Genomic DNA, 12,585 nt, shown 5'->3' on the forward strand with positions numbered 1-12,585 from the left:
TATTGCAAGAGTTAAAATCAGGAATTGATTTCCCCTTCTTAATTTAATGGGACTGAGACAGAATCTGTTATTTCTCATGCTGAATGGTATTCTCAATGCAGACAGCCAAAATTCCTAGAGATACAGGGTATTATTGAATAGGAAGGGTAAATAAAAATCCAAAAGACTGTCACAAAGTAACTAACCACTAGAAACGTAAGGGTATCTCTATTTCCTTTTACATAATAAGCCATCCTTCATTTGCAGCAAAACATATAAGCCTCATGACACTCCTTTATTAAGTTAGCGGATATGAAAAAAATTTTATAAAACATGAAGTCAAAGCATACTAACTTACATGACACATATTGTGGAGTTATTTAAGAACAATAAAATAAAATATGATTACCATCCGGAGCACTGAAATCCATCTCTTGTAACAGTTTGAACAAAGTGTGGTATTTTTCCCTGAACTCTTTTCCCCACATGAAGGCATCACATTTGGATTTTTCTCCATATTTGTGAATCAGCTCCAAATAATAGTTTTCATAGTAACCTAGTGAAAACAACAGATTTAAGACATGAAAGCTGACTTCGCTGGTCTTTAAAACAAGCTTCTGGTAGAAATAAAAAAGAAGTTTCTAGGGTAAACTAAAAATTCATGGACAAGATGAGCACATCCTCACCACAAAGTAGTGCTAAAAACTCATACAGCTAGCACAGGCCACTTACAAATCCATATTTCTTCTACTCTCTTCCACACTTCCACAATGCATGCGATCAAATTTTAACTGGAAACATAAGCTAGTTTTCAGCACACATTTAAGCTATGTTACTCTTCTTTCACTAAAGTGGTTGCTTTGGTATAAACCTGTCAATTACTGCACATTAGGCAGCTGTGGCAGAGACAGTCTAGCAAAAACCACCCATTTTTGGGAAAGAGGTTAAATTACTTGTGCCTTTAGGGTCATTTGGGAATGAAACAGAAGAAAGGCAATTGAATAGCTTACATGTAAGCTTGAAAGTGTTTCTTTCTCCCTTTATGCACCTGTCTTATTAGAGAAGAAATATCAAGAACATGACTGAAGTTTGTATTCCATGGCACAAAAGTCTTTGCAGGGACAAACACACAGTTTTAGCTACCAGTAACAAGGCTAAACTCTTCAAATTGTTTTTTTTCTTGTTATGGCTGAATTTAAGTTTACTTTTGATGATAGTTATCCGGAGTCTGGTAAAAGGAAAGAAAACAGGTCTCCAAAGATGACAGTTTAAAATTCGTATCTCATAGATCAACACTTACAATGTCTTTGCGCTTTTTCGCCTTGCCTTACAATATATCTGTACTCATAAACTATTTCTTGAATGTCCATACATCTCTCGTAGTAGAGTTCAATTTGTTCCACCGTTTCTTTGTCATGGAGAGGGTTAGAAATCTATAAAAAGGCAAATGATGGATAAATGGCATCTACAGTATCTGTTGTTGTCTATGCTTGCCTAGAAAGAAGTGTTGTAGGCAAATAACAAAAGGAAACGGATTGTTTACTACGATCAGCTTATCTGGCACATCATGTTAATGTGCAAGACAACCTGATGCTGGCCTCAATAGACTATGACTTTAAACAGTCAGCCCAATCCAAGAAACCATGGATGAATTTCCAAAGTTGATTTCAACAAAACCATAAATTAATCAAATGTGTTCAATACTGTATCATCAAAAACTCTGGGAAACAAAGCAATACTGAAAATGAGTCCTTACTTAAATATAGATATAGGAACATTGCTTTGCATACTCCCTTCTAGAAGTCTTATCTTTTAGCATTTGAAGTGGTAACTAACATTCCTAAACATTCCTAAACATTTCCAAATACTGCTTTTGTTTACCTGTTCTGTTTCCAACACATTGAGACGATAGTATTTCACAGGTCCAAAGAATGCTTCAATACCATTTACATATCCACTGCCTCCAAGAACAAAGTATCCAGCAGTGTCATCATAATAGAAATCTTCCCTAAAACTTGAGAACATGAAAAAGAAGTAAACTGGCTATCAAGAGGTACTATGAAAGAAAAAAAGAAATTTGTATCTCAGAATTTCCGTAGCTGACAGCCTTAAACTCATTGCCAGTATCTTTTTCTTTTCTCATCTGCTTACTCTCAAAATCTATGCTGCAATTTAGTGTGATAAATTCTGGAGTAAATTTAGCAAATCCCTTGTCTACAAACATATTAAACCAGCAGGGTGTTTTATTTTTCTGACCTGCAGGTATCTTCTGGTGTTTTATGCATCATTACACAACCTCAATGATTTCAGTTCCACCTCTCCCTTGCACTTTTCTCAAATTGGCATATGAAAATTTAAGTTATCTGACTCCTAGAGTTACCAACTACAAATTTACAATTTCTGGTTTGTAAACCATAACACAGAATGAACAACACTGAAGTCTGCCAAGCAATTTACTGTTACATAGTTTCCATAGTAAAAGTTGGGTTTTTTTAATTATTTGCAGAAGAAAGCATCAATCTTAAATTACAGTGAAAGAGAACAATTAAAGATCCATTTTAAAAAATTATTCAGTTGCTTAGAATAAAGGATAGAGCAAGAACATTTTTGGTAGAAATTTTGCTCTCTACCTAAGCAAATCAGGTAACAATTTCACCGGTGAAATCCTAGCGCTCTCACAGCAACAGCAAAACTTCCCTTGACCTCAGTAAGGCCAAGACTTCATTTGAAGACTTACCCTAATGCCACTGACCTTCCAATCAGTTTTTAGCGAGGGTTATCAGACTCTAGTACTAGATCACATGGCATGTTAACTCAGCTAGCTCATGACATTAACAAAATTATTCAGCTCATGCTCAATGTAAGCACAGTAATGCAAACTGTTTTTTGAAAGCATACAGTGGAAAAAGACAACAGACATTTTGAAAATCATTTGGAATCTCAGTTACAAACTTGTGCTCTTCTCCCATTTTCCATATCTGAACACATACACACATATTACTCAGCAAAGGGGAAAATGCTGCTTACGTAAAAGACTGATGATGATGTCTTTTCAAATTCTTCCCAACGCTGCTTACTTCTATCTAAAAGAACACAAAATATTAATTATAAACAAAATATTACAAGGTACATTTATTAAGCCATTTGAACTCATAGTTCAGAAGATTACAGCTGCAGCTTATTGCATGTCCTCTGCACTGAAGAGGATGGTGTCATGTATCCGATATACGTCAGAAGAGTTTAATGGAAAGCATTGGCACTGATCTGTCCTGGCCAACCATCAGCAATGAAAAATAGAAAAAATAGCACAGATGTTGCCTACTTCAGCTATTTCATTCCTGTATTCAGTTACAAGACATCTGTACCTTGCTGAAGCTTTTATGCTTCCAAAGTGTAGCTGGTTTGCTTTTATACAGCAGAGATGCTAAATGAAGAGAATATTGATCTCCTCAAGAAATTGTAGCTTATAGGTGAAGAATGGCCATAAAGCTAATGTAACATGCCGTGATTTAAAAAAATCTGCGTTCAACTCCTACTTCTATAGGAGATGTACTTTCAGTAGACTTTCAGTACCGGAATGGTTAAAGAAATTCAGATGCCTGAGAAGGAAGACAAGATAACATTTTCATACATGTTGGTTTTGTAAAAAGTTGCCTAAGGACTCACAAAACAACCCTGCACAATTTTCTCAAGTGCTTAGGTATTTTTACAGATTCATCTGCATCTTCAGATGCTCTTAAAATATGGCTCTTAACTTCTGAATGCCTCAATTTCTCAACTTTCCCTAATTTATATATTTTGTCTCAGATCATGTTGGACTAAATGTATCTAAATTAATGGAATTGAAATAATCATAGAATCATTTAGGTTGGAAAAGATCTTTAAGATCATTGAGTCCAACCGCAAACATAACACTGCTAAGTCCACCACTAAACCACGTCCCTAAGTGACACAGCTATATGTCTTTTAAATGCCTCCAGGGATGGTGACTCAACCACTTTCCTGGGCAGCCTGTTCCAGTGTCTGACAACCCTTTCAGTGAAGAAATTTTTCTTAATATCCAATCTAAACCGTCGCTGGCACAATTGGAGGCCATTTCCTCTTGTCATATCACTTGTTACTTGGGAGAAGAGACCAACACCCATCTCTCTACAACCTCCTTTAAGGTAATTGTACAGAGCGATAAGGTCTCTCCTGAGCCTCCTTTTCTCCAGACTAAACAACCCCAGTTCCTTCAGCTGCTCCTCATAAGACTTGTTCTCTAGACCCTTGACCAGCTTTGTTGCTTTTCTTTGGACACAAAGTGCCTAAATAAGGAGATTCTTCTGCACCTTTTGAGGGTCGTATCATTTAAAAACTTACTACAGGAAGACATGTCAATAAGATGGAACTGAACCACAGCTTTATCTGTTCCAGAGAATGGCTCTAAGTACTGAAATGCTTTTTAAGTTTGGTCCTACTTCTTCTTTTTCCACAAGAGTCCTCATTAAATTCTTCATGGCTCCCTTATTTTGTCCAGAAGTGGAAATTTATTGACCATAGGTTTTATCTCACACCTGAATAAATTCACTCTGCTCTGTGATGGAAGAATATTTTTTCTTAATCTAATCGTAGAAGCAATCCTCAAATTTCCAACAAATCAAGACTAATATACCCTGTCTTAATATTGACAGTAACTTTCACATTTGCCCCTGAAGTTGAGCTTCAAAATCCATAGGATCTTCCCTTTCCCCTGAACTTAAATTATAACTACAATTTAAACATGCAGAAAGAGACAGTTCTGATTCTATAAAACACTTCTTTCACTTTTCCTTTTAACAATATATTTAAAAGCATATTCTATTAAAAGTAAATACACGTTTCTACCTGATTTTCTTGCAAGACAATCAATCTGCTCACCACTTACATAATTAAAAAAAGGTGGGGTGCAAAAGGAACAGCAGTAGTTTAGCCTGTACATTGATCTCTCAGTACAGCATTGTTTCAGCGTTATCAGTCATTTACCTCATACTTTAAATTTGCTTAGTTGTTCTTGCCATTAATTAGCAATTATTTTTACAATTCAGAATGTAATCTATTGAACCGTTTTCAATGGGAAAGAAGTTGAGAAATAGAAGACTAAGGTTTTCCATTACTTTCACACCCTAATATCTTAATAGCTGGAGATTAAGACAAGAACTTGGGCAGTGAGCCTGTGTTTTCAGGGCTGCTTTTGGAAAGTTTTGTGAAAAAACAATTGTGATTTGTTAAAATGTAAATTACGTATATTATCTACTACACAGGGATACTGCAATATTTTTTGGTCTTTTAATGGTAGTCAATCCTATGCACTTTGTCAAATATGCAAAACTTGGAAACTGCACACGCGTCCTGTTAGCTAACACATCTAGGCAAGAGGCATGCTACTGTACAGAAGCCCAGACACTTAAATTTTCATATCAGAATGATAAAACCACCTAAGCCTCCAAGTGCAAAGTCCCTCAGAGCTATTCACACCACATAACAAAGTATCTAGGTAAGGTGTCTAAGCCGGGAGTCCTGGTTGCCAGTACAGTCTATAAAGTCTCTGGAGAGCAACCATGCGCCAAGACAGCCACTGAATACACAGTAATTCTTGGCTCTTATTTTAAGCATCTAAATTGATTTCCCAAAGTCAGATGGTCTGAACATTCCTCGACAATTTCTAGTTTTAGATTTTTCATTCTTTTGCTATGTGAGCATGTACAAATTACAGTATTTCTCTCAGCCTCAGCTATTAAGGGGTTTGCCAGAGGCATAATCAAGTTAGACAAATCTCAGCCTTGATGCTGTAATTCAGCAGCATGCATACCTGTCCACCTTTAAAAGAGAGATCCAGTCGAAACCACTGCTTCAGAGGAAGGCTGAAGCTAGTTTTCACTGCAAGGTCATCTCCTCTCATGAGATGCATCTGAATATGCACATAACCTAACAGAGCAACAAAGGAAGAAAAAGGAAATAAACACCACAAAAATATCAACACTAAGAATGGGCTTCCTAACGTATTATTCACAGTCTTCTTCATTCTCTTCACCACCAACAGAGATCTGGGCACTCGCCAAGCCATACATCAGCTCTCACAGAATCCCAGGGAAATGTGCTCCATGTTTCAGTTACACATCTCAGATGCTAATGCCCAGGCTCCCACATGAAACTGCAGACTCAAAACCAACTATCTGAGGGATAAACACACTAAACATAAAGCAAACAAGGAGGATGCCACAGTTGATCTCCAACACCAGAAAGCAGACATGACTTGCAGCAAACAGCAGAGGGGAACAGCAGACAATGGTACAACACTTAACTGCTAGCTCATGAGGGTACAATGATCAAGTACAAGATGACTATACCCTCCACTACTTGGACCTGCAGAAGCTAGACTCATGGTCTGAGCTCTTAAGATGAGAACAGGTTATTATGGTAATCTAGTCTAACACTGAGAATAAAACTGGCCCTAAAACCTCTTCAAGCAAATCTCATGTCAAGCTGATAACTTCCAGTAACAGAGAAAATAGAAATATCAAAAATAACAGAGAGGAAAAGATTAGTTGTGAAACTTGCAAAGAAGGGGAAAAAATGTAATGTCTTATGAGAAAGCCAGGTGTGCACTTTGAAAACTCTGCATACTTATTTCCTCTGGGACCCGGCCAGCCAGTCCCCAGCTGCTGAATTTCATTCTCAGTCAGAGGCTGAAAAGCCGTCTTCTGGCAGGAACATTCCTCTACTGTCATTGTTGCTACACTAAGACAGTGCAGCCTCTTAACTTTTTTTTGGATCAGGGAAATAGACTGTGCTTCTTGAACATTGCAAGATAGGCAAGACCTTGAATCATCTGCACTTTTTCTGAGGCTATTTCAAATTTTCAAAAAATTTCATGTAGTATGTATATAAGAATTGAGAACATTAAAATAATACTTCAATAATAACAACAAAGGTTGTTCATTGAGAGAAGACTGTTTAATCCCAGTGTATGTTCCTGACCTGTAAGATTCAGTCTATTCTCCTGACAAAGCAGATATTTTCTGAAGTTAGTCAAGACTAGATACTATGCAACTATTTCTCAGTTTTACCCTATTAATTTAGTAGCTACTTTCCTACTGAGACATTATAGTAAAAAAGAAGCATTTTGCAAGGGATCAGTTTCACAAAACAGGTCTGGTAATATATTTATAAATGTTATTCCTAAGCACAAATCTATAAAGACTGAAGGCCGTTAACAGTATCCCTTACCTTCCTCATTTAGAAATACAGCAGGAGTACTATACATTTCTTTCGGATCAATAAAATAGAGTATACCACACAGATCCTTTTCACAGTGATGGAGTAAATATAGCCACATTGAAACGGTGAACCTGCATGAGCAAAAATAAACAAAAATCCACTCCTGATGAGAAGTGTCCCTGTACAATTAGAACAGCATGCATTTCACTTTAATTTAGCAAACCTGTTTCACATGTGTAATCTTCAGAACAGAACACGTCCTCTGAAGTGAAAACCTTCAGAGCAACAGTACTTAAGACTCTTGGATCTGTGATCTCCTTTTAACCATGCACTTTTGTGGTAACAACATGAGAGGAGAGTAAGGGAGTGTTATCTGAATCAATTCCAGAATGGTGGATCAGAGCTACTGCCAGATCCCACATCAATAGGGAACTGAAAACATGACCGAGACAACTTGGAGCCAACCTCCCGCATGCAGGATATAGTACGAAATCCTCAAATGCATGGTCTTGTAATCTTGATTGTGGAAGCCAGTAAAAACTAAGCTGTGTCTTCTAGACTGAATGCTAACTGTGAAAACATGCTGGGGAGAAGCAGTTAAAAACGAATCCAGCCTCTGGGTAGTACAGGTAGGTATGAATAGCTGTCACAGAACTATCACAGGATAAATAAAGGTGGAGCCTGTGCAAAATAAAAAGCTGAAGACCCAACACTATCTACTTATAAATTTCTGTACAAAGCTGGCTGATGCACTAAAAGCAGAATTTATACCACAGTATCTAATTCTAAGGAGTTCCTCTGTGCCAGACTAAATCTGCTTCAGTGCTCTTAACAGAAACTTGACCACTTATTTCCATATCATTTCCATAGCAGTTAGGCCAATGCTGAATGCCTTTGAAAACTGCACCTCCAATGTACAACCCAGCAAAGCATTAAAATTGTTATAATCTCTGATAAAGAAGTTCTCTCTTCTTAATGACTTTTAGGAGATATTATTCAGTTTTTGCATTTCTATCATTAAGAAAAAAAAGTCAGTATTTGTTTATAATACTTTAGAATTGGGTCAGCTTGCCTTGCTTCTCTCTCAAGAAGCTGCTGAACATATCGTACCTTGTATCTTTTCCTAAACTAAACCAATATAGGTCTGAAAGCCTAACACCTGCTCTCCTGCTCAAAAAAAAAAAAGCAAGGGTGGTGAAGTTTTCCCCAATAGAGTCTACACCTTAAATAGCTAATAATGCCATACCCTCCAGAAACGGTACACGGGTGAGTTAGAAGGGTTTGTAAATCACAATTGCTTGTATATCGATTGTTATGACCTACAGGCTAACACTGTGCTTCCAGAAATACTGCTTACACTTATATATCGCTCTTTTCATCTTTCATCTCTGGCAATATAGCAAACTCAAATGCCGCAGTCTCCATTTAATCCGTGATTGCAGGACTGAGCACATAACTGTTCTGGACAAATTTCTTGGGACAGTGTTTGGGACAATGCTGACTCATTTCACATCTCCCATTGCTGCAGAATGCCGTACACCGTAAGTAGTCCCTTACAGTCCCAGCCTATCCTTGCTACAGGCTGTCCACTGGTTGCTACCTCAAATGACAGCTATCTCCAGTCCTCTTTCTTTACAAATCCCTGACTGAAGTCAAATGAGTAACTTCAGTTAGATCCATTTGCTTCTGTTGGCCTTTTAGTGCAGCAGGGAAGCATCACTCACATACAGAGAGCTGAAGGAAAACTCTCTTCCTCTTCTTAACAGAGCTACCCCAGGCTGTCACACAATCACAACACACAGGCAATGCTTTATGTTAACACAGGAGACACCACCCAAAGGCAAGAGAGGGTGGAACCGTGTGGAGCAGGTAAACAGCTGCATAAATTCATACCATATATTCTCAACCAGAGCTTGAGCACCTCAGTACCAAAAGTAGAATGCAACCGCACTGGTGAGCAAAGGGCTGCAGGCTGTGCAAACCAGGCTGTCACCGGCCCTGAAGAGGCCAGGACCTAAAAATTGCTCTGTACTTATGCCTTCAAAGCTATAGTTTGAGGGCTAGTAATTTGTATGCAACCTGTGCTATCTGGCAAGTCTTCTTTGGCACCCTTCTTGTGCTCACAGGCCAAACACAAACCAGCAGGCAAGTTCCACTTCCTGCTATCATTTCCTATTTCTGTAATAATGTTGCCAGGGTACCAGCATCTGGTGGAAGGGAGATATATTTATATCTCGCTACGTATACTTTTTCCTCTAAAGTTGCAAAATATGACTAAAGAGTTGTGACAGTTTTGGGAAGGGGGAGAAGAGTGGAGAAAGATGAGCTTCCCAGAGTGATTCCTCTGTAACTGAATAGTGTGCAGGGGCTAAGGGGTTTTACTCCTGTCCGACTAGGAGAGTTTACACAGGGATGATGGAAGGAAATAGTGTAAGCTCAAGCTGGAAGAATTATCTAGGCAGGGGACTCTATCACTAAGGGCTTCTCACCTGCAAAATAAACTAGAGTGTGAATTTATAGGGAAAAAGCTGCTCCACACTGCTTGCCCTTGCAAGAAAACTTACTCTGCACTTGGTCTGCAAATGATGTGTGAAATGCAGATCTCTTTGTAATGCAGAAAACCCCAGGCTAGCTAGTCTGATCACGACAGCATGTAACAGCTAACTTACCCTCTTAACTGTACCTAACCAGTTCAGTTACACCTACTATTGGTATCTCTTACACAGCACTGCACTAACAGCTACTGTAAGTATCTTTCTGAGGTTCAGCTTAATTCTCTCCAAAACTGAAATCAGAGAACAGAAGGAACTGCTAACTAGCTTCCTTTTGAGCCTTTTCTCAAATTAGTAGGCAGTATTCCTTTAATTTGTGGTATAGGCTAAGAGTTTAAGTACATTCTATAGCCTTCAATAATCAATTAGAGCCCACTTCAATTATTTGCCTATACTTACATGGGATAATCAATCTGATGTTGTCTGACTGTCTCAAGTTCTCTGTTTTCAAATTGTTCAAATTTCTTCACGATTCCCGTTTTCTCCCCACTGGAAGCATATATAAAGTTCACAATCTGGACACCATCTGCAAAATACAAGCTTTCTTAATCTGCCAGACAGCAAGCATTGATAACTAATTAATTAGCTCACGCTCATACAGTCAAACATTTGAATCACACAACAGATTAAAAATTAACACAAACCTTCAAAAAGTCCTTAAACACAAGTTCACTCACTGTTCTTAAATACATTACAGTCTTGGACCGAATAACCCACAGAAAGTGAAATGGAGTCCATTCCCAGCTGGTATTAGAACCAGGGAAAGAACAGACTCATTTAAGTCTAAGATACTTAAAGAACCAGTTAGTAAGGAAGAAATCTTCATTATGTTATTCGCTTAAATCTCATCGTATCTGTGGTTATGCCTTCGTAATATTACTCCACAGCTCTTGGACTTGCTTTCCATTTTCAGCTCTCTAGTTTATACTGTATTTACGGATAGATACCAATTCTGTTCTTAACTGATATGCATAATCCTGTAATAAATCTGATAAAGCTGCCCCTGCTAAGACACAAGAAAAAGATCTTCAAGGCCATGATGTATCATCAGCTTTCCTAGAACCCCCCCCCCAAAAAAAAAACCCAAACCCCAAGCAATTTGTTACAAGCTTATTTTAAAAAATAAATTTTAATAAAATGATGTTTCCTCCTATTTCTTGTTATACTGTTTTCATCTATAATATAATTAGATAATACATTAGATGTTTCACACTGTTGTCAGAGATCACATGCTGTCTCCAACATGTATTTTAGAAAATCCCTGAAGGCAGCAACATTATTGCTTCCCTGTTCATCTGCAGAGCACTTACGTGCCAATGTACTGAAAATAAATGACACAAATACCATTATGGGATTTTCTAGGAGAGAACCCTTTAGAAGCAAATAACCTTTTTCCTTTTAGGTTCTGCTTTGAATATATATTGAGGACAAAAAGAATTGTCAGCAGCTGTAAAGCTAGAGATACGCAGACAGAAAATAAATCAGAACTCTGAGAAAATCTAGTAAGTGGAGTTGTGAGTTTCAGTAATTTATACAGTTGGCAAGGCACATTTGTTTTATTTAAAACTATTAATTTCTAAAACAAAAGTGCTTGTCCATAATGATTTTGGGAAAAAAAAAAAGAAGTACTATAAAGTTTATTGCACTATAAAGATTTAAAAATATGTTTCTGAGTGTGTGGCCATCACCTTAAGCAGAAGTAGATTACCTGTGTGAGAAGTATGTATGTAACAACTGCAGGACTGACACTGAAATAACACAGTAAGGGACTGAACAACTATCTCTGAAGACAAAGGAATGATGTCCACTGACATCAGCGGGTTTTAAACAAAGTTGAATACACTTAGAAAAGAGAAGGCCATGCTGCTACAAATCTCCAGGCTGGCTGTGATGAAACAAGCCAGCTCTGAAAGACATGATGGCTTCAGTCATTTGCAACTCTAACACCACAGTTATGAAGCTTATGTATTCAACAATGTTTGCCAAGTAAATCATATATATATATATATAAAAAACGTTTACTGTTTACTAGAGGTACGCATTTTTAACAGTTTATCAAAGATGTTATTTGGGTCCCATTAGTTTCCTTGGGGAAAAAAGTGACATTACACCTACCACTTTCATGAGGGCACTGAAGTATCCTGTTTGCCTGGAGCATCCATAAATAGTCAGCACCCCACTGAAGACAAACTTTGTGGTCCTTATATGGGCGTTCAAAAGGTGGAACTGCTTCTAGAAAAGTGTAATTCTTAGCAACTGCATCCTGGTAGTCTTCATTCTGGTCAACGTCATAGCTGCTAACTGATTTGTGACTAATCCATGCATATAATATCACACTGTGCACTATTATTGAGTTTCTGATGATATAATCATCTCTGTAAACCATGATGCTCGGAAATTTCAAGTGTACTTGCCGAGTTCTGCTAACGTAAAGGTTTTTCTCATCCTTCCATCTCCTTCTATACACTGGTACACCAGTTCTGAATTCGGAGGAAGCTACGGCTTCCAAGTTGATGATACAAGGCTTAGAACATAAATATTGGACTGAAACCTCAGAATTGTTAAGAACTTTCTTTTCTAAAATGTTTAAATGAATAAAGTCCACGTAATCCATGTTTTGTTCAAACTGTGGAGTAACGGCCGTTGTCCGTAATGTCTCCTTTCCAAAGGAAGGCACAAAATTCTGGAAAAAAAACCCAGAACACAAAACATGTTAACCAGGGAATCTAAGTTTACATGATTACTAATATACACACAGCAATAACAGAACACTGCACAAGCAGAGGTTTATATACCATACTTGAACTCCAAAATA

General features: G+C 37.7%; 1 protein-coding gene across 1 annotated transcript in view; it reads right to left on the minus strand.

The window, feature by feature from the left end:
* Nucleotides 1-12,342, minus strand: part of SEL1L3 (SEL1L family member 3) — a 33,311-nt gene extending 20,969 nt beyond the window's left edge. The window contains exons 1-8 of the mRNA XM_009815053.2: nucleotides 11,886-12,342; nucleotides 10,170-10,296; nucleotides 7,228-7,349; nucleotides 5,810-5,925; nucleotides 3,007-3,062; nucleotides 1,861-1,993; nucleotides 1,280-1,412; nucleotides 389-535 (exon numbers count right to left, since the gene is read on the minus strand). Coding sequence (XP_009813355.2) covers nucleotides 389-535; nucleotides 1,280-1,412; nucleotides 1,861-1,993; nucleotides 3,007-3,062; nucleotides 5,810-5,925; nucleotides 7,228-7,349; nucleotides 10,170-10,296; nucleotides 11,886-12,156 — 1,105 coding nt within the window. The 5' untranslated portion in view covers nucleotides 12,157-12,342. The remainder of the gene's footprint in view (nucleotides 1-388; nucleotides 536-1,279; nucleotides 1,413-1,860; nucleotides 1,994-3,006; nucleotides 3,063-5,809; nucleotides 5,926-7,227; nucleotides 7,350-10,169; nucleotides 10,297-11,885) is intronic.
* Between the last annotated feature and the right edge of the window lie 243 nt (nucleotides 12,343-12,585).

Source organism: Gavia stellata, chromosome 5 (assembly GCF_030936135.1).
Source record: "Gavia stellata isolate bGavSte3 chromosome 5, bGavSte3.hap2, whole genome shotgun sequence".
Lineage (NCBI taxonomy): Eukaryota > Metazoa > Chordata > Aves > Gaviiformes > Gaviidae > Gavia > Gavia stellata.